Consider the following 27371-nt stretch of genomic DNA (forward strand, 5'->3'; position numbering starts at 1 on the left):
CGGAAGATTCACCCGAGTTATTAAATATACACTGTGAACATTACTATACCAATAATTAATTGAGTTGCAAATTATTTTCTCCATTTTTTATTGGAGATAACTATTCCTCAGCATAATGGAACTTAACAGGAGCTTCATTTAAATACCTTAAACTCATATCTGACAACATTCACGATCAAACACTTGTTCATTTGACACAACATCTGGCCCCGACTGTCTTAATCTGTCGATCCTCCCGCAGTGTTTCTGCAGGAGGCACTTAACTTTCAAGCCAGGAGTTCGTCACCAGCCCCCTCGATCATTGATGAAAGCAATAATTTTGCCAAAGAATCTGCCTGTGTAGATCTTTTTTTTTTTTATAAACATTTTATTGAGGTATTTTTGGTATAAAAACAACAGAATAGACAATATACATGAAACCATAAACATAGTGCAAACCCTCCTCGTCCCCGTCTGCTGACGATTAATTTTCCGTCAACGAACGGTTGCCACCTTCGGGTGAACCCGAACAGTAAACCTCTCAAGGCGAAATTAATTTTCTCCATACAGAGAAAGCTAGCCATTCCCAATAGCCAGGTTTCCGACATCGGGGGCTTTGGGTCCCTCCATGCCAATAGCATCCTTCTCCGGGCTTCCAGGGAAGCAAAGGCCAAAACATCTGCTTCTTTCTACTCCTGGATTCCCGGATCTTCCGACACTCCAAAAATCACCACCTCTGGACCCAGCGCCACCCTTGTTTTTAAAACCTTGGGCATGACGCCCGCAAGCCCCCTGCCAAAATCCCTGAAGCTTTGGACATGTCCAAAACACTGCCTGTGTAGATCTTGAGTTTACACGTTCAGTGTTACCTTGATCAAACAAGTCAAACTGTGCTCATATTTCCAGGGTTTCCACCAGTTCTTTGAGATTTACAGTCTGATTCCAATTGTGTTTCTAAGCAATCCATCCATTCTAAGCAAATCTCAAATTTGTCTTTTTCATGATCTAATGCTTGTATCCTCGGAAGAAATTGTGCATTGGGATTTTCAAGACCTTAGACTTTGCCACAAAAGACGACCAATAATAGAAATGCCAGGGGCATTACTAACATTATATTAGACTGAGAGAAAACCTCTCTACTTCTGGATAATTTGATCAGTGATTACAAATAGGCTTTCATGGCAGTACTACAGCTCCTTCATTATGGTTTTCATTAGTTTTAAGGTCATTTGACAAATTTGCTTAAGCTCACAGTGATTCACTGGATTAATTATTCTTTGAAGCCCTAAAATATGTAGCCTCATTGTTTCTTTTTTAAACTTAACCTGCTTGAACAGCTTGTCTTTCCCATAAATTAATGCATTATTTTGAGATCAGCAAAATATTATTCAAAATGTTTACTTTTTGAAACTCGTGGGTGGCATAGTGGTGCAGTGGTTAGCGCTTTTGCTTCATGGGGCCCGAGGACTCGGGTTCGATCCTGGCCCTAGGGTCACAGTTTGTGTGGTGTTTGCACATTCCCTCCATGTCTGCATGGGTCTCACCCCCACAACTCAGATGTGCAGAGTAGGTGGATTGGCCACACTAAATTGCCCCTTAATTGGAAACAAAAGAATTGGGTGCTCTAAAATTAAAAAAAAACAGTTTGAAACTCGTGTTCACTCATCACTTGATTCCAAATGTTCTCACATACATACACATGTTCATTTATTCTGCTACACAGCCATGCTCTAGTGTTTTAAGACTGCTGATCTGGCAGCCAACAATTTAGCTGGAAACATATCCAAAACAACAATAAGAATGGCTATAAAAGTTTGAAGACAATGATTAGTGGATAATTTGACTGACAAATAATTTTTAAAAAGTAGAGTGTACTCTCACCTTGCAAATGAACAATCCTAGGATCGATAGGTACCAGCCTACTTGTTAAGAATTCATGCATCTTCCTTCGTATTACTTAGGATTTTGTGTAAAATATGCTACCACTCAAAATTTGAAGTTACTGCAAATGGCTTACTTGAACAAGATCTAGTCCTTAAGTTGGATATTCATCTGTAGCTGCAATGTCATGCCATTGGAATCCCAAACAAAGCTTTCAGTTACCTGCTCAGTGGCAGTACATTATATACCGTACGGTAGATTATGCCAGAAAACTTGGGGAGATAAAAATTCTCATTTTATGTGAACTTCCATCGCAAAAGCCCAAATACACAACATTTAATGAGGTTAAGCTATGGTGAAAATGCCCACACTCCATTTCAACAGGAACACTGACAGTCCCAATATTATGAGAATGGAGCCAAAAGTATTGCATTAGCGAATTATACTCTTCTCATACACCACTTCACCATAAGTATGGATGAGACGTTAAACAGGCACCCCATCTGCCCTCTCGTAGACATGAATCATGACATGGTACTATTTCGAAGAGTAAGCTATCTCTAGTGTGCAGGCCAATACTTATCTCTCAATCAATCATTACACACTTAAATTATCTGGTCGTTATCACATTGCTGTGCAAAATTAGCTGCATAACAAAGGGCCAACACTTAAAAAAAAAACAGTACTTCATTGTCTGTGAAGCACTTTGGGACATCCAATGGTCATGTAAGGGACTATATAAATTGAAAACTTTCTTTCAGTGTGGATCAAGCAAACCAGTTTTAAATTTGTGAAGAAGTTAAGTTGAAGCAGCCTTCATGTACTGCAAAGCCTAAAAACAAGTTAATTGCTGCCTCAGAAATTGCTGGCAAATTATATTAGCCAACTTAACATTACTGATCACAAACAAATTCTACAGCAGTACTGAGTGATTGTAAACACTAGATGGCAGTATTTATCTCTAAATTATACCTTTGATTTTTGTCAGCTTTAACATTCTTCAATTAAAGTGTGTAATTTCCAGCAAATGAAACAGTTAAACATAGTTCAAATGTCCTCTTGCAAATCACAAAGTAACACTAATTAAACGGACAGGCGGCACTAAACTCACTTAATATTGCAAAATCAACCACGCGTAAGTGAGAGGCCTCGGGAAATAGCTCGAGAGTGAGAGAGGTTTACAAGCAGTAGCAGATACATCCTTTCTTTTCAAACACATCTTTAAAGATAAGAAACGTCTTTTCAATTACATGTTTTTTGTCAGAGGAGGAGAAGTTCATGAAAATAATGCTTCACATCAGAAAGCTAACTCATGCAGAGTACTATTTGTCACAACTCTCCTGGGTGCATTGATTTTGGCACAAGAATGGTGTTAAATGCTTTAATGAGATATCATTCCATGGATGCTGGCAATTCCAACGTTCTGATCAGTTGGTTTTTCCATGTAAAATAGTACAGCAAATCCACCACAATCGGCCTTGATCACGTTGGGGCCAGTCAACAATCACTGGATGGTGACTGAGAGCAAGAACCCTCACCTCTTCTCCCTTAGCCTGATACTTCATAGATCAGTTGCATCATCCCTTCATGGCTAAGACTGGCTAACAGAGCAAGGATCAGTAATCAGCCATTGCAATAGGATTTTTATATCCCCAAGTGAGGCAGCAGCATAAACAAGTGAATGCCTATTTTCAGCTGCAGGTATGGGAATTAAGTTATGGTATGAGGCAATATGTGTATGTCTTGCTTTGCCTTGGGTTCATTTTTAAATAAGGGATTTGGGGATTACATTTTCCTTCTCCAGGAAGATCAAATGCAGAAACTGAGCTTTTTTTTTTAAAAAAAGGTCATGGTTGAATGCAAAGGAAATTACTCTGCTGTCATTTTAGTGCTGGGCACTTGCAGATGCACCTGAATGAACATTCCTGCACTGGCTCACACATCATCATTTATTAAGAAAATTAAATTCAGCATTTAGAATTCACACTGCAATAATATAAGCACATGATATTGGCATTTCAGAGTGTCACGGTCACACAATATGGACTATCGGATTTATTTGAAATGAACACTTTTTTAAAACCGTCAATACATGTGGAGCTATGCAAGGTCCTAGAAGCTAGCCTGCAGGTTCGGACAAGAGATTAAAATACAAATGATCTTTTGGGACATGTCACTGAGAAGCCATTAAAATATATACAGACTTTTCATGTTGCAATAATGGCTTTCCTTGTTCGAATAATTGAAGAAACTAGTTCAAAATTGACTTGCAGACCTCTTGGATGCAGAGTGGAACTCCAAGAAATAGATGTGGAAAAAACCCATTCTAATCACAGGGACATCTGAATGGAAAACTGAAACATCACTGTCTGTCAATGCCCAGGTCATCAGAGACCATTTGTGAGGATAATGAAAAAACAGAAATTATGGCCACATGACAGAAATCAGAGGCGGAATTCTCTGATAATGGGCCTATGCCCCCCATGCCCACGACAAAACAGATGCAAATCACTCTGGACTTTCTTGGAGAAAGTCCAGAGTGATTCTCCGTTTTGGAAGGGCAGAGCCCTGGAGTAGTCCTTGCAGCTCCGACTGCCAATAGGGGACTTGCGCTTCCAGCTGCGGGTCGGTGCATGCGCGCAGTGACCGCCCCCGTAAATATAGCCACCGCGCCCCCCCCCCCACTCCCAGATCGCACACGTCCGCTAATCGGTGGCCCCGATCGCGAGCCTGGCCGTCCTGGAGGCCCCCCCAGTGACGGGTCCCTCCGCACCCCACCAGGGTGGCCACGGACTGGTTCCGCAGCTGCAACTCCACGCTCCCGTTGGGTGGAAACATGAGTGAACCACGTAGGTGGGAATTCGGCCAGTTGTCGGTGGAGAATCGCTGAGGGGGCCTCTTTCAATGGCCCTGACCGGCGCCGCATCGACCACGCGCGCAGGCGACGATTCAGAATCATGGGAAGACGTCGGACCTGACCGCGGGTCTGACGCCCCATTCGCCGCCCCCGTGTCAAGTGCGATTTCATCGCGGAGGCTCAGAGAATCCCACCCCACGTTTCCGATGAGGCACATTTACTAAGACATATTTTCAGAAGAATGCCAGGCCAGCAAAGCAACAGGATCCTGCCTGAAAACCACCAAAAGGAAAAATTCAGTCTAGACTTTTACTGACTTATTTGTAGAATCAAACTTGGTTTTTGCTGCCCAGATTTGGAGTGAATTCAGAGAAACCTGTTACTGCAAGCAGTCAGCCAATGCAAATCTGTCTCCCTACCTACAATTCCTATTTCTTCAGTGGCTTCGAAAGGAATCACTGGCCTGCAATGTTCCAAAGCTTTCTTCATGTGAGAGAAGCAAACAGGACATCTGTGGAACAGTAACACCTTAAGTGCATGCTATTTCTTTTGAAGTCACCTTTCCTAGTGTATGCGCATGCACATGTAAGAGTGGGTGCTGTTGCAAATACATTTCAATTTCTGAGTAATAAACATGTATCCTTTTTAAAAATGTAAGGGAAATCGAGTAATTGTTGGTTCTTAACAGTCATAGCACTCAGGTTTAAAACACTTCCTTTGAAACGCACCTACAGTCAGTCGAGATGGAAAAGAGAATAATCCCACTTTTCTTAGGACTCTAAATCACTCTAAACTAATCTAAAAATAGATGAAACATTGGCACAATATTTTCCATTTCCTATAACCTTCCTTCTCTCTCCCAAGTGTCTGTTGCCGTTCTAACTGCAACAAGGACTGCCAGGTTGACCCAATTCTGCTCATCATGGATTTTTTCTTTCTTCTGGCTGGGAAACATTAATTCTCCATTCAGCAGACCCCAATTGTTCCACCCATCCTTCCTTCCACAGACGTAGCAGAAACACGCATTTTGTGGAGCTAAATCTCTATCCAGCTACTCTGCATTGTAACGCTGTTTTAATTGGTAACCTGCTGTATGCATACATTCAGACTGATGGCAAATTTCAAAGACAGCATTACCAAATTTCACCTGGCTTGAACTCCGATACATTACCTGTGCACGTGTTCAACAAATATAGGTGGCATTATTTGCAAACCAAGCTTATAACTAATTCAGTAATTACTTGAGTGAGAGATATCTTGATTGATTTGTTCTTCTTGATTTATCCAACCATATTCTGTCCATTTTTGCATCCGATTTGAGCTTTGTTTGAGGCAAACTGAGCAAGTACTTTACCTGCCAATTTCCAACTGACTACTTCTAACTCATGAATTTTCATATTTAAAAAAATTACCACTTTTTCTAACGTTGGAATACTGCACGATCCATCACTAACACTTTCTCCATCTCCATTCTCTTCTGCTGTTTCTTCGTCCTCTTCCTCCTCCTCCTCCCTTAGTTCCAATTCACTTGGAGTACCTGCGAAGACAGAGTAAGAATTAGGATTTTGCAGTAGAGCCCTGGAAAGAAGTCAGGTTAGATACCAAGTTATGAGTGTTGTAAACAAAGAAACATGAGGAAGCTAATCAAAAATGGAACCATAACCACATTGACAAAGGAAGTGCATTGGGATACCAGTGTAAAACCATTGTAATTTAGGAAAATTTAAGTTTTCACATGTATTTAAACGTACCTAATTACACATTTAAAAACACGTATGTGGGCAAAATGTTTATATACTCAACTGAGTTACACTCCTACATATAGAACTCCATATCACACAAGAAAGTGCTTTAGTAGATCGTACCTTCAGACAAGCTGGCATCTTCTTTGTTCCTCACATTATCCTCGGAACTTTCCGGAACCTTTGTTGTTTCAGCTTTGACTACGGACAACAAGGCTGACCCTGATTCAGGTAGCTTAGAAAAGTCAGCTGGTCCACCGCGAGCAGGAGGTAGCTCTATTCCTAACTGCCGGTATTTCCTTCTCCGATTTCCTATCCATGTCTTTTGAGAAGAACATGGGTGGGGGAGGGATGCAGAAGAAAGAAATAAAAATATGTGAAGAGCTAGGAAAACCAATTTGCGTGGTGAAAAGCATGCATAAAAAATAGGCATTAAGATAGGCAAGGCAGCCAACCTGACAAAGCAGGCATATTTGGAGGGGGAAATACGGGAAGATATGCTGTGATACAATATTAGCCTCATACTACCCTTTCAGTTTCTTTTTAATTATCAGATGTTCATTTATTTATTGTATGGGGTAGCATAGCAGCATAGTAGTTAGCACTGTTGCCTCACAACGCCAGGGACCCAGCTTTTATTCCGACTTGGATGACCGTCTGTGTGGAGTTTGCACTTTCTCTCAGTGCCTGCGTGGGTTTCCTCCGGGTGCTCCGGTTTCCTCCCACAGTCCAAACGTGTGCAGGTTAAGTGAATTAGCCATGCTACGTTGCCCCTTTGTATCCAAAAGTTCGGGTCGAGTTGCTGGGTTGTAAGGAAGGGGTGGGTCAGTGTGAACTCAATGGGTCGAGTGGCCTCCGTCTGCACTGTCGTGATTCTATTTATTGGCGGTGAACAACGATTTGGCATAATACTTGATCCTTCTTTGCCCAAAGACACTAACAGCCAGCTATGTAGTTTAGAAATGGACAATAGGTAGGCCAGTTTGGACCTGCAGGCAAACGTCCTTCACTGAAAGGCACAAGTGAACAAGTTGGGTTTCAAAGCAATCCAGCATCTTTCACATTCAATTTCAAAAATGACAGGTCAAATCTATTATTAGATAATTTTTTAAAAATAGGACCCCTGAATATGTCCAGCTGAATATGCCCATTCTCAAAACACTAAAATGGTTGGACAAATGCATTTGAAATGCGGTGTGTACCCTCAGGTCGAGACCAATGAAATTTATAAGAATAATTGAATTGGTAACCTTCCAAGCAAAAAGCAGAAATTGGTACTTTGGCACAAACGATAATTCAGGATTATTCAAGTTTGAACAAAAACCTTTTATGTATCCACCAAGCATTCTTGTTGCACAAAATGACAAAGACCAAGGCCATAAAAATATTACTCAAGATAGAAACTGAGGGACTGAAATAAAAATGCATAACTGTTCCCCCAATCAGGCCATATCGAGGTACTGTGCATTGTCAGGTTGCTCAGTGACCCTGTTATCTTTAAGCAGCATTCTAAAATTGGATTAACTGCAAATACAGATCAAGGATAACCTTTAACATTTCAAGTTCTAAAAAAAGATTTCAGCAGTACTCTAAACACACTATTTGAGACTGATGTTAACAGGACATAATTGGCAAACAGAATCACACGTTAAGAGTTCTTAGCTGAGCAGAATTGCTAACATTGGGTATGGGATTCTCGATTGCAAAGCAGCTATATACTGAAGAAGCTACCCTCATAACAAATATCAGCAGAAGTGCAAATCAGTAGCAGATGACAATTTGGCGCTACTTTAATATAAGTTTGCTGTCCTATCCAGTTACATAACTGCTTTGTGTCACTGGGCTTTCACGCGAACTACAGTTACAACAATAGTTTTTCATCACTTATACACATGTTAGTAGAGCCCCATTTCCTTGCATTCTGGTGATCAAAATCAAGAGAAACTAAGAAGTTGGAGGTGAGATAGGTGACAATTCTCAGCTAGGAGGACGGGCTGCTATTATAATCGGGAAAAACTTGAAAGATGAAAATTCTCTTTCACAGCTCTCTATTGTTAAAACATCTCATTCAGTAGCATAGCTGAATGCAATCTTATTACAAGTTTTCCAAAGTAGGATTCTCCATTCCTCAGGAGTGCTGCAATGTTTATTTTATTTGGTGTTTCATTTTCCCATGTTTGCCTTGCTACCTTTTCTTTCTGTTGCAGCATACTGATAAAAACAAATAAAATACTCAATTCAACTTCACATTTGGGTTTGCCAAAGATACTTTCACAGGTTCGACAATGCGAGTTGCAAGTCGCAAGTGGCTGAGTGTCTTATTTTTTAAAAATGGAATTTGACACACTTCTCTGAGATTTTATGGGATTTGACTTGGTCTCATGAAACTACTTGTTTGACAGCATAACCCAGTGATCTTATAACTAACATCCCCTTAATATCCAAACTGGATATTTGAGGTTTTTACATGAATGCTCCTGCACTCGGCCCAAAGGCTGGTTGAGCAAACGCTTATTGACATGAGCCTCGAGATGAATGGTGAAGCAGCTTTATTTCACAGCAAGTGAACAGACGGAGCGGTGGTGATTAGATTTACTTAGCCAATTACTACAACATATATTTACAACAAAATAAAGAACATATCACACTTGCCCCACATCCTTGGGTAAATTTAACTTAAATAATACATTTTAAATATCTTCCAGCATTTTTAATTTCTTCACTTCAGCCATCCTTTCAACAACAGGTCGCAGACCTCCTGTCGTTCAATGTCTGTAGGGCGGCACAACGCATGGTGGTTAGCATAAATGCTTCACAGCTCCAGGGTCCCAGGTTCGATTCCTGGCTGGGTCACTGTCTGTGTGGAGTCTGCACGTCCTCCCCGTGTGTGCGTGGGTTTCCTCCGGGTGCTCCGGTTTCCTCCCACAGTCCAAAGATGTGCGGGTTAGGTGGATTGGCTATGCTAAATTGCCCTTAGTGTCCTAAAAAAATAAGGTTAATGGGGGGGGGGGGTTGTTGGGTTACTGGTATAGGGTGAATACGTTGACTTGAGTAGGGTGATCATTGCTCGGCACAACATCGAGGGCCAAAGGGTCTGTTCTGTGCTGTACTGTTCTATAACGCAAAGTACCTGGGTTTGATTCCCGGCTTGGATCACTGTCTATGAGGAGTTTGCACATTCTCACCGTGTCTGTGTGGGTGTCCTCCGGGCGCACCGATTTTCTCCCAGAAGTCATGAAAGACATGCTGTTAGGTGAATTGGACATTCCAAATGCTCCCTCAGTGTACCTGAACAGGTGCCAGAGAGTGGCGACTAGTGGATTTTCACAGTAACTTCATTGCAGTGTTAATGCTAGCCTACTTGTGACACTAATAAAGATGATTATTTTTATTTTTCTGTGCATCTCTGCCTCTATTTGTTAATCTCTCTCTTTTTACAGATAGGTATAGATCCAAGAGCTCTCTAACATAAAAGGTTTGAGTCCTGCATTGGCACAGACAAATCAATTAACTGCTATTGTTTACCCTCTTGAATTCTACTCAGCATAGAAACCAGCTTTTATTAAAGAGTCTTTTTAAAAACCTTGTTGGAATAAACTTTGCTTTAAAAAAATTGCTTCAGCAGAATCAATCCAAAAATCTAAAATTGGACATCCTTAACTCCAACATGTCAGTGGACAAACACTTTGATATAGTAGTGTAGTTGTTATGTTACAAAACAAATAATTCAAATGTCTGAATTAATTATCTGTTTCTAATCTCACTAGGTGGTTTGGGAATACGAATTCAGTTTTAAACAAAACCTAGCATTAGTAAAAGTGGTAGTGAAATTCACAGAATTGTTACAGTGCAGAAGGAAGCCATTTGACCCATCGTATCTGCAACAGTTCTCTGAATGAGTAATTCACCTGGTACAATTACCCTGACTTTACCCCATAATCCTGTACAGTCTTCCTTTTCAGAAACAATCTAATTCCCTTTTGAATGCTTCAAATTAATTCACCTTTATTAGACTCGCAGGCAGTGCATTCTAAACCCTAACCGCTTGCTGCATAAAAAAAGCTTCTTTTTCTAATTACTTTAAATCTGTGCCCTCCCAGTCTCCAGCCTTTCACAGATTCTCCCCATATATCAAATCTTCTCTCAGCCCTCTTTTCTTGAAGGAGAAAGCCCTAATTTCTCCAATGTATCTACAACGGAAGTTCGTGATTCATTCTCGTAAATCTTTTCTGCACCCTCTCTAATGCCTTCATATCCTTCCTAAACTGTGGTGCCAAGAACTGGACATAATACTCAAGCGGATGCCAAACTAGTGACTTAAAAAAATTCAACATAACCTTCTTGCTCTTGTACTCTATGCCCCTATTAGAAAGCCCAGAATACTGGACACTTTATTAACTGCTCTCTCAAACTATCCTGTCACTTTCAATGATTAATGCATATATACACGCCCAGGTTCCCGTTTCTCCACTCTCTTTAGACTTGCACCCTTCTTCTTACCAAAATAAATCGTCCCACACTTATCTGCATTGAACTTCATCTGTCAACTGTCTGCCCATTCCACAAACTTGTCAATGCCTCTTCGATTTTGGGGCAGCAGGGTAGCATGGTGGTTAGCATAAATGCTTCACAGCTCCAGGGTCCCAGGTTCGATTCCCGGCTGGGTCACTGTCTGTGTGGAGTCTGCACGTCCTCCCCCTGTGTGCGTGGGTTTCCTCCGGGTGCTCCGGTTTCCTCCCACAGTCCAAAGATGTGCGGCTTAGGTGGATTGGCCATGCTAAATTGCCCGTAGTGTCCGAATAAAAGTAAGGTTAAGGGGGGGGGTTGTTGGGTTACGGGTGGATACGTGAGTTTGAGTAGGGTGATCATGGCTCGGCACAACATTGAGGGCTGAAGGGCCTGTTCTGTGCTGTACTGTTCTATGTTCTATGATTTCCTACGCTATCCTTCTCAATTCACAGTGCTTCCAAGTTTTGTATCATCCATAAACTTTAAAATTATACCCTGTACACCAAGGTTGAGATCATTAATATGTCAGGAAAAGCAAGGGTTCCATACTGATCCCTGGGGAACTCCACTATAAACCTTCTTTCAGCAGGCAAAACATCTATTAACCACTACGGTTTCCTGTTGAGAGTGGAGAAACAGGAACCTGGGCGTGTATATATGCATAAATTCCATATCCATGTTGCCACTGCCCCTCTTATCCCATGAGCTACAACTTTATTCACAAGTCTTCCAAGGGTAGCACGGTAGCATTGTGGATAGCACAATCGCTTCACAGCTCCAAGGTCCCAGGTTCGATTCCGGCTTGGGTCACTGTCTGTGCGGAGTCTGCACATCCTCCCCGTGTGTGCGTGGGTTTCCTCCGGGTGCTCCGGTTTCCTTCCACAGTCAAAATGATGTGCAGGTTAGGTGGATTGGCCATGATAAATTGCCCTTAGTGTCCAAAATTGCCCTTAGTGTTGGGTGGGGTTACTGGGTTATGGGGATAGGGTGGAGGTGTTGACCTTGGGTAGGATGCTCTTTCCAAGAGCCGGTGCAGACTCGATTGGCCGAATGGCCTCCTTCTGCACTGTAAATTCTATGATAATCTATGATATCACAGTGTATCAAATGCCGTTCGGAAGCCCATGCATACCACATCAACAACATACCCTCATCAATATTCGCTGTACTTCTTCAAAAAACTCCAGTACGTTAGTCAAGCGTGATTTTCTCTTAAGAAATCCATGCTGTTTTTTTTAAACTAACCTACATTTATCCATGTGACTATTAATTTTGTCACAAATTAATGATTCTAGATATTTCTCCACCACTCAAGTTAAATGGACTGGCCTGTAGTTGCTGGGCTTATCTTGCACCTTCTTTTGAACAAGGGTGTAATTGTTTGCAATTCTCAAGTGCTCTAGGACTGCGCCTGATTCTAAGGAAGACTGTAAAATCATGGCCAGTGCTTCTGCAATTTCTTGGATGCATCTCATCCGGTCCTGGTGTTATGGGAGAGGTGTTTTCAGAACCCCAAAATGTATCATGGAGTCCAACCACCCCCCACTCCCTTTAATGGATTGTTGCTTTTGAAGCACACGGCTTGTTCCCCAGGTGTGGTATTACAATTATGGACACGTGGTTTTTAAAACAAAACCATGTTTATTCCATGAACTTAACTTAATCTTTTAAAATAAACATTGGATCTCTTAACACCCCTTACTTCAAAGATAACCCCGAAAATAATACAACACTACCCAATCCTGCAAACTGTTCTTTTAAACCTCCAAAAGACTTCAACCCTTCAAAAATAGGAGCATAATAGGTTACATTCAATATATTTATAGTCTCTGGATTTGCAGAAATCACCAGACCAGCTCTTTTCCTTCCTGCAACTCTCAGCAAACCAGCCAGGCACTTTTCAGCTGCTCTCTCAAACTGAAACTAAAAACTTCAAAATGTCTGAGCTAAAAGCCCAGTTCCAACCACACTCTGACATCACTGCATTTCTTAAAGGTACATTGCTTAAACATCCATTTCTTAAAGGCACTCTCACATGATGCTGGTGTCTTATTAGCTTTAAGTACAGAAAATTTGTGGGATCATAAAAATTAACTGCACCCCCAAAATGGCTTAATAAACCAATCAGTTTTGTCAAACACTACAAAGAGCACCTTTGGACTGCATTAGTTCAAGGGGTGGGGCCCATTATCTCCTGTGGGTAAAAATGTCAGCCTTGCCAGAGAATAATTAATTTCAGGAGTGAAATCAAGAAACACCTTCCACACAAACGGCAGTGACAATTAGGGGCACACGCCATCAAAAACTGGTCTCTGGATCAACTGAAATTTTTGAGCCCGAGATTGATAGAGGTTTGTTGAGTACCAAGGGATGTGTGATAAAGGTGAGCGAATAGAGTTGCAGCACAGATCAATAATAATCTATTTGAACAGTTTTGAAGGTCGGAGTGCCTGCTAATGTTACTTTGTTATATGTTTTTTGTTGCACTGGGTTGCTTCTGAATGAAGGCAAATCAAAAGTAGTACAGCTCAGACAAACGTAGGAGTCAACACCTATGCATGCATGGATAAAAGAAATAGGAAGCTGAAAAGATTGGAGCATTTTGCGGCCACAAAATTAGTTCATTTTTGCAAGGATCTAGGCAACAGGCAAGTTTGCATATCTGGTACTCTTGAATATGGGGTGAAAGCGTTAGAGAGGGAGATTCAGTGACTAACTAATACATTAATCTCCTAAAATACATTTAAATGGTGACATTTGCCTTTATTTTTGGCTGCGAGGAGAAAGAGTGACTTTTGCAGAGAAACGTAAAATCTGAACTACATGCGGGAAGGGAAAAAGTAGAAGAGATAGAGTGGTGCAGTCACTTTGATACAAACCTACTGGTTTTGGGATCCAGTTTGGACCAATACTGGAAAAATTGGTTGTAGGCATAGTAAATTGTGAAAATGGGAACAAGGAAGTTATTGAGGAACAGGTTATGCGAGTGTGTAAAATGTGGCAGAGGGGGTTCAATGTGGGGAAGCTTGAGATTATCCACTTTGAAGAGAAAGCAGAATATTTTCTTAATGGTGAGAGACGAGGAGCTTTGGAGAGGCAAAGGGATTTGCACGTCCATATCACTAAAATTTTATGCAGAGGTACGAAACATACATACAGAGAAACTCCTTCTCGTCGTAGTGGTCAACTGAAATTAAGACTAATTAATATAATTTTATTAAGTTAAGAATATTGAAAGATATCGATCAAAGACAGGGAAATGGATTTGAGATTCAGATCAGCCATGATAGAAAGGAGTTGAATGTCTTAAGAGCACAAAATCCTTCATGCAAGGACACGGAACGGCTGATACAGGAAAGCTGGAATAATATGTTGGTTGAGTGGGGGAATGTTCTTCCAAAATTGGAATAAAGATCATTATTGTGACAATGCCAGATTAAGGGTTAAGTGATGCTGACAATGGCTTAAAGTTTTCTCCAAGTGGGAAAGGTTTCTGCAAGTGCACAAAGAGGATTTACTCTCCTACTTCACAGTCATGTAATATTTTTCCAGCTTAATCTATACTTACCAGCTCTTGGGAGTCAGAGTTTTACAGCACAGAAAGAGCCCCTGCAGCCCATCATGTCTGCGCCAGCCATCAAGCACCTATCTATTTATCCCACCTTGCCACCATTCAAACAAAGACCAATACTAGTAGTTCCATTTGCTACATGTATGTATTTTGTGGTGGCATGAGGCACGATTGTGTGGATCCTATTGTGTGATGGACTCTCAGGTTCAATGAAAAGCTGAAGGCTGTGCCAGTGCCTGCGATTATGCCATGTGGAGCAAGAGCTTTCAAGCTTGGATGCAGTACTCGGGCCTGGGTCTCAGACACTGAAGGGGAGTAGGCTCGTTCATGTGCAAATCAGATACTGAGCTGAGGCGGCCAGCAGTGGTTAGGACAGCTGCCTCATGGCCCTGAGTTTGACCCTGGCCCCGGGTCACTGTCTGTGTGGATCTAGGCAACAGGCAAGTTTGCATATCTGGTACTCCTGATTATGGGGTGAAAGCGATAGAGAGGGAGATTCAGTGACTAACTAATACATTAATCTCCTAAAATACATTTAAATGGTGACATTTGCCTTTATGTTTGGCTGCGAGGAGAAAGAATTACTTTTGCAGAGAAATGTAAAATCTGAACTACATGCGGGAAGGGAAAAAGTAGAAGAGATAGAGTGGCACATTTTTCCTGTATCTGGTCTCACCCCACAATCCAAGGGTCTACCGAACAAGTCAGGGTAGTGTGAAGGCAACGCTAAATTGCACCTTAATTGGTAAAAAAAAAGACAGAAGAAAAAAATAATAATTGGGTACACAGAATTTAAAAAAAAGATGCTACTAAGTTGAGGCAATGAGCAGGGGAGGGTCTCGGATTGTGTGTAGGTAACCAACCTTGGTGGCAGGTGGGGGGTGGGGATTTGCCTATGTATTTACACATGTTTGCGGAATTGGAATCCATGGGCGGGATTTTCCCAGTCCTGGGCCGGGCTGGAGAATCCCCGTGAACGGGCCACGCCACCCTGACACCGGCACGCGATTTTCCACAGAGCGGTGAATCGGCGCCATTGGCGCCTGCATGGTTGGTGCAGCGCCGATCGTGGGCTGCTCTGCGCGGCCGGCCCGCTGATTCTCCAGCCCGGATGGGCTGAGCAGCCGTAAGAAAAGAGCCGAGTCCCGCCGGCGCCGTTGTAACCTGCCCTGGGCCAGCAGGACCATGGCTTGTAAGGGTCGGGTGGCGGCCTTTGGCGGGGGAAGGGGGGTCCGACACCAGTGGGGGGGGGGAAGAGAGAGAAGAGCCTCCGATGTGCGCCGAGATCTGCAGCTGGAGGCGTGAACTGTGCTGGCCCCAAGTAGTCGTGGGAGCGGCCCGTTCACGCCATCGTAAAACGCGATGGCGTTTTCGACAACGTGGACACTCTGCCGCGGGATTAAAGAATCCCGCCCCATGTCTCTGCTGGAAATAATAGGGAAATTAAGCATAAAATTATTAAATGTTGCAAAGGGGTAAAAGCATTGCATCCTTTCATACATAGAACCATACAGCACAGTACAGGCCCTTCGGCCCTCGATGTTGTGCCGAGCATTGTCCGAAATCAAGATCAAGCTATCCCACTCCCTGCCATTCTGGTGTGCTCCATGTGCCTATCCAATAACCGCTTGAAAGTTCCTAAAGTGTCCGACTCCACTATCACAGCAGGCAGTCCATTCCACACCCTAACCACTCACTGAGTAAAGAACCTAACTCGGACATCCCTCCTATATCTCCCACCCTGAATCGTATAGTTATGCCCCCTTGTAACAGCTACATCTACCCGAGGAAATAGTCTCTGAACGTCCAGTCTATCTATCCCCGATATCATCTTATAAACCTCTATTAAGTCGCCTCTCATCCTCCTCCACTCCAAAGAGAAAAGCCCTAGCCCGCTCATCCTTTCCTCATAAGACCTATCCTGCAAACCAGGCAGCATCTTGGTAAATGTCCTTTGCGCCCTTTCCATTGCTTCCACTTTCGAGATGCAACATTCTCCTTTACTTCCTCTCCTCCTGTTTATTACTCAAGACATGCAATTTATAGCATTGGTAGCCCATTTCTGACATAATTACAATGACATTAAAGACACGATTTTCAAAATGACAGCAACAAATAGTCCAAGGGCTTCGCTGTGAAGACATTGTATGTCATCGTCACATTCCACATATTTGGATTTGTAGTAATAATAAGTAGAATATTCAGGGTCCTCTGAACACACAAAATTCTGAGCAGAAATGTAATCCATGAACTTGTTCTCATAACTTTAAAATATCAGACCGGATAAGATGCTGCCAGTCATTCAATAACTTTGAAACCTTCAGAAAGCCGAGTGTATTTTTGGCACAGATTAATAACATCCCGACCTCAGTACATGAAGCAGCTGACGTTGCACTTCATTGTACAACACAGTTGGTCTATTTTAAGAAACAATCGAATAAGATGTACTTGCAATTGGCCTTGTGTAAGCTTAGAATGGCTTCATCAACGTCACTTAAAGCTCCCAAGATACAAAAAACCCACTGATGGCAAGGAAAGTGTAAAAGCACCAAGGCGACATTCTTACCTTGACAATTTCACAGTCGACATTTGATTCCATAGCGACCGCTTCTATTTTTTCTCTGCATATTGAACCCAGGCTGGTCATACCCACATCCCAATATTTTTTCAGAACAGCCAGATCAGTCTCACTAAACTGGGTACGATCCTGCAGCTTAAGTAAAGAGAAAGCTTAGTATGAAGAAAAAAAAATGTGTAAATAATGCATTATGAAAACTGTAAGTGAAATGCTTCAAAATGAGGCAATTTGCAATTTGAATTTACATAAGGCATTAAAATTATTTTGGTTAATTGTGTTCCTTAAGAGGTATAAAATGACTGGGCAACTAAAGCCAGGAATCTATAAAAGTTAGCGTACGCTTTTTTTTTTAAATTAGAGAACTTTGCTATTAAAATCTTCAACCCAGTATTGTAAACTATGAGCTATAGTTTCCAGCTTGCAACTCCAGAAGAAGCCAAATCTTCCTACTGCCACAAGTCGGAAAAAGATTTTGGTTCATCCTGAAATTACAACATCTACTTAAACTTGTGTGATGATTTAATTACACAATTGCATAAAAATGTGAAATAAAGTTAAACAATTAGTTTAACAACCAGACTACCAATTTCTGGACACTCATGAGTCATGTGATATTTCTAGGCTGGGTAGCAGTAGAAAGTGTCCATTGTTTACTTGATGTTGTCCATGTGCTGCGCTGAATTGTGCAATCTAGTCAAGTTTGATACTGAGCATAAAGGATAGAAGTGGTTTTAAAGGGAGAACCTGTGCAAAGTATCTAAATAGCTCCTCCAAACATTCCAGGGTCTACAAGGAACAAGGAAAGTAAAAGAAATCAGTATGAGTTAAGAAATAATGCTGGAGAAATTAATGGGACAAAAAGTTGACAGGTCCCCAGGGCCCCATTGCCTACATCCCAAGGTTTTAATAGAGTTAGCTACAGAAAGGGTGGAGGCATAGTTTTGATCTCACAAAATCCCCTCAATTCTGGAATAGTCCATGGATTAGAAAGTAACAGTTGCAGAAATGGAGAGAGGGAGAGAGAGAGGGGAGTGGGAGGGTGGGGGGGGGGGGGGGGGGGGGGGGGGAAGAGAGAGAGAGAGAGAGAGAGAGAAAGGAACTATAGGCCACTCAAAAGGATCAATTTTCAAGTTGGCAGATTATAATTATAGAGGTACTGCATGATCTGTGCTGGAACCTCGTCTATATCAATGACTCAGGTAGGGGGACCAAGCGTAATGTTTCCAAGTTTGCTAATGATACAGTCAGGTAGCAAAGTAAACTGTGGGGACCACAAAAAGAGGCTGCAAAAGTGCTGTATACAAGGTATGCAAGTAGGCAAGAACATGCAGTTGGAATGTAATGCGCGGAAGCGTGAAATGACCCTGTTCGGGAAGATGTTTCCTCCGCAGGGGTCTGGAACTAGGGGTCACTATGTCAGAATAAGGGGTCAGCCTTTTAGGACTGAGATGAGAAGACATTTCCTCAATCAAAGGGTTGTGGATCTTTGAATTCTCTACCCCACATGGTTTTAGATGCTTAGTCATCGAGTATATTTGAGACAAAGATTAACAGATTATTGGGCACAAATGGAATTTAGGAATGCAGGGATAGTATAGGAAGGCGGAGTTGAGGTAGACGCAGCTCTGCTATGGTCTTACTGAATGATGCAGCAGGCTAGAAGGACTGAGCGGCTTACTCCTGATCCTATTTCTTTATTACGAAAATACTGGGAAATAAATAGAAAGAGAGTTATCAATCAGAACTTCCAGGATATATAGGGCCTGCCACCAGACTGATCCAAAAGAAAATGAACTAGTGTTTTCAGTATCATGATCCTGTTCAAACCTCTAGATCCAACCGTTGCAAAACCGTCGCAGTAAGCTTATGTCCCATTTCACAAGAGACTGAAGTTGGAGGACTGGAGATTTAGAAGTGGTTACAGAAATAGGGGCGGGGGGGGGGGAGAGAGAGAGAGAGAGAGAGAGATTAGGCTATGGTGGGATTTGAACTCAGACATAGACAAAGTAAAGAACAGTGAGCTGGAATGAATTAAATGAAACAAGGCTGAATCAAGCGAGCAACCTGTAACTGAAAATCTGAAGTGAAGCATATAGACTTTCTCTAAAATCAAACAGGAATTAAGGCTGAGTGCTGAAGGACGGTGACCGTCTCAGCAGTCAACAAGGTGTAGGAAAACGTTTTAAGAATGAACAAAACAATGGGTCATATCTGCTAGGGACATACAAGCTCTACAATTCTGAGGGAAGATTAATTCTGTTTCTCTCTCCTGAGATGCTGCCAGATCTGCTAAGTATTCTTTGATTTTATTTCAGATTTTCAGCATTTGCAGTATTCGGCTTTCATGGAGGTCAACACAACGCTGTTTTCAGTGCTCAGATCTCAGCCTGATTTCCTCGAAATGAACTACTGCCACATGCCAGCTTTATTCGTTGAATGGAATGACAAAGGCAGGAGCAGAGGAAACAGAACATTTAGTTCAGGCTTTACTTGCTCTGCCGTTCCACAGAAATCTCACATCGCAGCAGCTGTCCGTCAAATGCCTGCAGGGCTTGAATCTCTCACTACCAAAACGGAAGGCCATTCTAGATAGGATCATAGAATCATACAGTACAGAAGAGGCACTTCGGCCCATCAAGCCTGCACCGACAAAAACAACCTACACTAATCCTACTTACCAGCACTTGGCCCATAGCCTTGAAAATTATGACATTTCAAGTGCTCATCCAAGTACATTTTAAAGATTGTGAGCTTTCCTGCATCAACTACCCTCCTCGGCAGCACATTCCAGATTCCCACCATCCTACTGGGTGAACATTACTTTTCTTCAAAATCTCTCTAAAACGCCTGCCTTTCACCTTAAAATTATGCCGACTTGTTATTGTCCCTTCAACTAAGGGGAGCAGCTACTTTCTATCCACCATGTCTATGCCCCTCATAATCTTATACACCTCAATCAGGTCCCCTCTCAACCTTCTTTGCTCCTAAGAAAAAAATGTAAGTTTATCCATCCTCTCCTCATCGCTGAAATGCTCCATTCCAGGCAACGTCCTGGTGAATCTCCTCTGAACTCTCTCTAGTGCAATCACCACCTTCCTGTAGTGCAGTGACCAGAACTGAACACAGTACCCCAGCTATGGCCGAATCAAAGTCCTGTACAGCTCCAACATAACCTCCCTGCTCATAATCTATGCCATGACTGATAAAGGCAAGTGTCTATTAATAAGGTTAATAAGTTACCTTATTAACCTGCCTTGGCACCTTCAGGGATCCGTGGACAAATACCCCAAGATCCCCATGTTCCATTGAGCTTCCTAGTGTCCTGCCATTCATTGAGTACTCTCTTGTCACATTACTCCTTCCAAAGTGCATCACCTCAGGGTTAAATTCCATCTGCCACTGATCTGCCCATATGACCAATCCGCCCATATCCTCCTGTAACCTAAGACCTTCGACTCACTGATCTGTAATTCCTTGGTCTATCTCTACATTCCTTCTGGAAAAGTGGAACAATATTAGCTGTCCTCCAGCCCTCTGGTACCTCTAGGTATTGACTGTCCTTTGTGAAGATGTACTTTGTGACATCACCCATTTCTCCTTGTATCATACTTTAATCTGACATATTACTCTAGATTAACTTTGCTGTTCCATTCAGTATTTTACATTCTTACTCAACAATGCCCCATATTCACCAACCTGTCAATTACACAGGGAACCAGAGCTCCCTTAAATAGGACTGAATAATTTAAAAGGCAATTGTTGTGCCCTTTTTTCATATCTGTCCATGAATCCTCTTTACAACAAAAGTAGGTACAATATATACGTCACAAGAACATATAGGGAGGGGTTGGTTAAGACTGAACTCCTCTCCAAAGGGTAACGTAAAAGGTTAAAGAAGATGACAGTTAATGCCTAATAATTTGTTTGAGAGCAATGCACAAAATGCCTAACAAAAGCAGAGCAGTATGAGGATACTGTACACAAGAAAAACTTGGGAACAAGAAATTCTGCATTCTATATACAAAGCAAAGCAAGTGAAACAATACTTTGACCAGCCATACATGGACACCAGCAACACTGAACTAAAACTAGAACAGAGGAGAAGCAACAAAGGTACTTAATTTACATTATGTGACAAGTACATTTTTAAGCACTATAACTGACATAGAACATAGAACAGTACAGCACAGAACAGGCCCTTCGGCCCTCGATGTTGTGCCGAGCCATGATCACCCTACTCAAACCCACGTATCCACCCTATACCCGTAACCCAACAACCCCCCCCCCTTTAAACCTTACATTTTAGGACACTACGGGCAATTTAGCATGGCCAATCCACCTAACACGTTATGGTGTTAGATTGTATAATTTATATAGTTGAAAAATCTACTATTTTAAAGTGCTTAAAATGAGTGAATCATCAGGAATACACAACCAACGGGATTTTGAAAGCATCCTGTTTCACATTAGCTGTATTCAATTTGGTGTGAAAGGATCGGCACATTGACATGCCTACTTGCCATCTGTCTCTTGAATTGTACAATACAACTTTGTCATCTACCTGACAGCGGTTAATTTCAAATAAACCAGAGGAGTTAATGGGACATAAAGCAGTTGATCCACCCTAGGCAAGGAGCATTCGCAGCATGGAGCTCAAGATCCACTTCAGGTCATGAGAAAAGCAGATCAAGTCTTTTTAAGACTCAAGTATTTATTCATGCAGCTTATATCATTATTAAGACAATAATGGCCTGTATAAAACACTTACATTGGAGTTAGAGCACTGCGTACAGTTCCGGCCAGTGCATTACAGGAAGGATGTGATCTCACTAGAAAGAGTACACGTGGTGTATTGCCACCATATTATAAAAAGGATATAGAGGCAACGAAGAGGGTGTGAGAAAGATTTACAAGGCTGATACCAGAAAAGCAAGTTTATATTCAACCAGGAAAGGACGAATAGGCTGAGGTCTTTTCTTTCAAAGAGAAGACTGAAGGGTTACCCAAAATGGATCTTAAAATTATGAAAAGGTTTTGGTAGGTAGACAGAGACAGACAGAGATAAAGCAAGAGAGAGTGTTTCCACCTATATCCAAAAACATAATTAGAGGTTACCAATGTAAGAAAACTATGAAGAAATCAAGTAGGGAATTCACTTAAGTCTGATGGTTGTGGGTTTAGAAATTTCACTCCAGATACTTCAGCACAAAATCTAGACTGAGACTCCAGTGCATTACTGATGCCTTGCCTTCCCTCCAAGGTAAATGCAAAAGATCTCATAGCACTGCTTCAAAGAGCAGCAGGCGAGATTTCCCTGAAATCCTGGGAAAAACTTACGCTTAACCTAACCATTAAAACATTATTAAATTCTTGTTTGTAAGAACTGGCTGCGTGCATATTTACTGTTGTACTTTCTACAGTACAACAGTTGATTACACTACCATAATACTTAATTAAATTATGATAGGTGCTATATAAATGAAAGTTTCAAGTCTTTTTACTTTCTGTTCAAAACAATGGTGGCCCTTGCCAAATAAATGAAAAATTAAAAAAATTGGTACATGATTGAAAATATGTACTTCGTTACCTCAGTGGTCCACTATTATCTTCTCTTCTAATGACAATTTGGCTATTGACACTGTAACTAACATTCTTGAGAATAACTGTCACCAATGTGACAGTTAACTACTTGCATCTTATCTAGCACCTGTAACTATAAATGTCAAAGCAAAGGATATTGGGAGGAGTGAACTGAAGATTGCTCAGAAGTGGGTCTTAAGAAGGATCTTAATGAAGGGCACTGTGATTTAGAAATTTAAGAAATAGAATTCGCCGAGGGGCTCGACAGCCAATATTCACTAATGGTGGGGTGCAGAGAGGGGTTTAACTAGGCCAAAGCCAGGAGTGCGTATTGAGATGGGATTGGAGGGGTGCTTGAGGGCTGAAGGCAGTTCCAGAATGTTGTTGTTATTGAAGAGCTATGAGAATTATTGCTAAATAAATTGGGCCTGATATCCAAAGCTAACATCAGTCTTTTAAAAAAACTTTAGTCTTCTGAAGTAATTTTGAAACTAAATACATCTTCCAAGCTCCATCTTACCTAACTCCTAATGGGCAAAATAAACATAACATTTAACCACAGCTCTCTGTGGCATTGCTCATTGTATGCGTGGGACATTTGTGATGGTGCCTTCTAGTCGCGTATGCCATCATGTAGCATTACAAGTATAAGTCCAAGTTGAACAAGCAAGTCACAGCACAGTTTGGCAGGCTGCTTTGAATGCTGCTGAAAACCTTTGCAGACCACATTCATTCACAGTTCAACTGTTCAAGTACTCTTATTGGATAAAATGATCTGAATAGATAGATAAAAGCAAATTACTGCGGATGCTGGAATCTGAAACAAAAATAGAAAATACTGGACAATCTCAGCAGGTCTGGCAGCATCTGTGGAGAGAGAAGGGAGCCAAAGAATTGTAAATCCTGAGAAATCCAAGAATGAAAAACAGAATCCCTTTTTTGACTTCCGAATATACAGAGTGCTCCTCAGCCAATAACTAACTTTTACAAGGTGTAGTCAGTTGTTTTATAGGCAAACTCAGCAGCCAGTTTATATACAAGGAGATAAGTGTACAGAAAATATGTTTCAGCGGTTTTGATTGTAAGATAAATATTGATATAGGATAACGGGAGGGTTAGATAGGGTGGACAGCGAGAGCCTTCTCCCGCGGATGGAGGTGGCTAGCACGAGGGGACATAGCCTTAAATTGAGGGGTAATAGATATAGGACAGAGGTCAGAGGTGGGTTTTTTACGCAAAGAGTGGTGAGGCCGTGGAATGCCCTACCTGCAACAGTAGTGAACTCGCCAACATTGAGGGCATTTAAAAATTTATTGGGTAAGCATATGGATGATAAGGGCATAGTGTAGGTTAGATGGCCTTTAGTTTTTTTCCATGTCGGTGCAACATCGAGGGCAACATCTAGTCGTGCTATGGGATCTTTTGCATCAATCTATACAGGCATAAGGGACATTAGGTTGCACTGCAAAGTCATAGTTTTGAAAATACAGCACTCCCTCAGAACTGCACTGAGTTACCAACTTTAGTTATGTGCTAGAATATGCTTAAATTGTCAATTGTAGCTGCTTGTGGATTTCTGGTTCAAAAGGAGCCCGTCGTGCAACGTGCCTTTGTAGAAAATTATGACCATCTGTAGTGCAATGGCACTCAATATTTTTATCCAAGACAGGCAAATTGTACATGATGAGTCAGATGACATGCTGTTTTATAATAATAGCTATACCCTCTGGTTCTGGTGTTTGAGGCAATCTCAAGCCTATTCTTATCAATCCCCTTTAAGCATCTTGAAATGTTTTGAAAGGATGGACAAATATGATTAGAATTATTGGCTTGCAGAAGGGTACACACAGACAAAAACTGGATGGGTCAAAGATTACCCGAGTTGTGACAAAAATTAAGAGCAAACTTGGTTCTGCTTGCCAAAACTAAAAGAAAATGAAGTTTCTATCTTTCTCTTTCCCCGCCCAATATCTTCCTTCAAAGATCTTTTCAGGCCACACATCTTTAGCTATCAAAGAATTAATGTAACTTAGCTCCAGATCACATGTGGAGCACCTGCTTGACAAGGTATGATTCTAAAATAAATGATAAGCAAGCAAAAAATGTTACAACTAAATATTGTACGTACGTAATTTAAAAAAACAATTTACAGTGCAGGAGGACATTTGGCCCATCGGGTCTGCACCGGCCCTTGCAAAGAGCACCTTACTCAAGTCCACACCTATAACCTATCCCCATATCCCAGTAACCTCACCTAACTTTTTTTGAACACGAAGGGCAATTTAGCATGGCCAATCCACCTAACTGCACACAAATGGAAGTAAATACTGGTAGTGCTTTTCTCCAGACCTTTTCTCATATAAACTGCTGTATAGCAGACTACATCACAATCAAATTGAAAACTGGGCCTGGATTTTCCAACACCCCTGCGTGGCCAGATTTCCAGTGGCGGACTGGCGTTGGCCGATGGGTTGCCAGAGGGCGCACTCAGCAGGCCATGGAAAACTTCTGTGTGACTGGAAGATCCTTCCGCTAACCAAGCGGGCCACCTCCGGAAAACCCACCATGGTGGGGCGGGGGAGGGAGGGGGAGAATCCCGGCCTGGGTCTTTTGACCCTGGAAATTCTAATTTTCAATGCGCACTACAATATCCATCAATTGAGAGACAATTAGCTCATTTCCTACAGATTAGTCAATGTTGTGTTATATTTACACTGGAAAATATTCACACAAGCAAATAGAAAACAAGGAAATAAAACTTCCACCAAAAAGGTGGCAACAGCCCACAGAAGTATAACATGCCCCCTCAAACAGGAGACTTTCCATGTACACCAAAAATATGACTTTCAGACTTTTGTTAGTGGTTGCTTGGTATACAGTAGCATCTTAAAATCAGATAGTTTCTTGTTACTTAATAAACCGATCACAGTCTCAAGGTGTACATTTTGAAATAAGTTTTTTTTTACATACTGTACAAGAGCATGGTGTAACAGTTACAATACTATAAATAACATTGGATATCTTGAGATCAATGAAGACAACTTAATCCCAAAACTGAGGTAGTTGGGGTCGGATGGGATGTGATTATTTTTAAAATCTCAAACCCACGGCCCAGTGGTTAGCACTGCCACCTCACAGCGCCACATGGTGAGCACTGCCACCCCACAGCGCCACATGGTGAGCACTGCCACCCCACAGCGCCACATGGTGAGCACTGCCTCCCCACAGCGTCACATGGTGAGCACTGCCTCCCCACAGCGCCACATGGTGAGCACTGCCACCCCACAGCGCCACATGGTGAGCACTGCCACCCCACAGCGCCACATGGTGAGCACTGCCTCCCCACAGCGCCACATGGTGAGCACTGCCTCCCCACAGCGCCACATGGTGAGCACTGCCTCCCCACAGCGTCACATGGTGAGCACTGCCTCCCCAGAGCACCACATGGTGAGCACTGCCACCCCACAGCGCCACATGGTGAGCACTGCCTCCCCACAGCGTCACATGGTGAGCACTGCCTCCCCAGAGCGTCACATGGTGAGCACTGCCTCCCCAGAGCGTCACATGGTGAGCACTGCCTCCCCACAGCACCACATGGTGAGCACTGCCACCCCACAGCGCCACATGGTGAACACTGCCTCCCCACAGCACCAGTGATTGGCATTGCTGCCTCACAGCAGTTTTGGTGCTTGGGCCAACACTGTGGAGGGCAACGGAGGCAAATATAAATATTTATACGTTTTCTTTCTCGCTTTTTGGTTTCTCCCTCTTTTGTAAATTTTTATCTTTCATGGTGTTATGCGCAGTTATGAAACTTGTAATTTAACATACAAACCAAAATGCGTAACATAAAAATGAAATCCAATAAAAACATTAAAAGAAATCATATGTTAATACCCAAAATATACCCTGGGGGTGTTAGAAAAATTGGACAGATTTATTAGCATTGTGCCAGGCATCCATCACAGCAAAGACTTAGGTAGCCTGAATCCGGTCAAATCCTGAAAAATCCAACTCACTAAAAATCTAGGAACGGATTATCAAATGGGTGGAGCTATCCAATGAAGGATTTTATCAGACAACATCCCATATTCCCCCATCAACAACAAAACCTTTCAACCGAGATCTCTACCACCAAGAACAAGGGCAGCACCAAGTAACCCGCAATGCCGACTTGGAAACAGATTGCACATTGCTTCTCCATTATCCTGTAATACATTATGTCATAACCATCACGGAAACACTATCAGCACAAAGAGATGGTCTATCACCATATTCACAGGGTGATTGAGGATAAGCATAAGAGTAGGCCAATCAGTCCTTAAGCCTACCCTCCCATTCAAATAGGTCATAGCTGATCTGTAACTTAACATCTACTTGCTGTGGTTCTGTAGCCCTTAATATCCTTGCCCAATAAAAATCAGGAGCACTGTCTGGGTGCCAGGGTGGCAGTGCAAGGATGCTCGAGTGCCAGGGTGGCACTGCCAAGGGCCAGGGCGAGAGGGGGGGCTTGCCCATAAAATGAGGGTGGAGGGGAGGGCTTGTAGGGTGGGAGAGCGCAGTGCAGGCCTCCGGGAAGTTGGATGGTGATGGGTGGGAGTCCTGAAGAGGACTCCATAGCGGGATGTCCTCACTTGTGTGAGGGAGGGGGGATAGTGTCCATGTGTGTGGGGG

General features: G+C 42.2%; 1 protein-coding gene across 13 annotated transcripts in view; it reads right to left on the reverse strand.

The window, feature by feature from the left end:
* hdx (highly divergent homeobox) overlaps positions 1 to 27371 on the reverse strand; it is a 171648-nt gene that overhangs the window by 21040 nt on the left and 123237 nt on the right. For 10 of the 13 annotated variants that reach the window (XR_005457660.1, XM_038774960.1, XM_038774958.1 and 7 more), the window contains 3 exons: positions 17106 to 17252; positions 6583 to 6781; positions 6130 to 6254 (listed from right to left, as the gene is read on the reverse strand). Coding sequence is in view for 12 of the 13 variants with exons in the window: in XM_038774960.1 (XP_038630888.1) it covers positions 6130 to 6254; positions 6583 to 6781; positions 17106 to 17252 (471 nt within the window). In the remaining variant the exon portion in view is untranslated. The remainder of the gene's footprint in view (positions 1 to 6129; positions 6255 to 6582; positions 6782 to 17105; positions 17253 to 27371) is intronic. The other 3 variants (XM_038774967.1, XM_038774966.1, XM_038774961.1) reach the window with 2 other exon arrangements.

This window comes from Scyliorhinus canicula, chromosome 17 (genome assembly GCF_902713615.1).
Source record: "Scyliorhinus canicula chromosome 17, sScyCan1.1, whole genome shotgun sequence".
Lineage (NCBI taxonomy): Eukaryota > Metazoa > Chordata > Chondrichthyes > Carcharhiniformes > Scyliorhinidae > Scyliorhinus > Scyliorhinus canicula.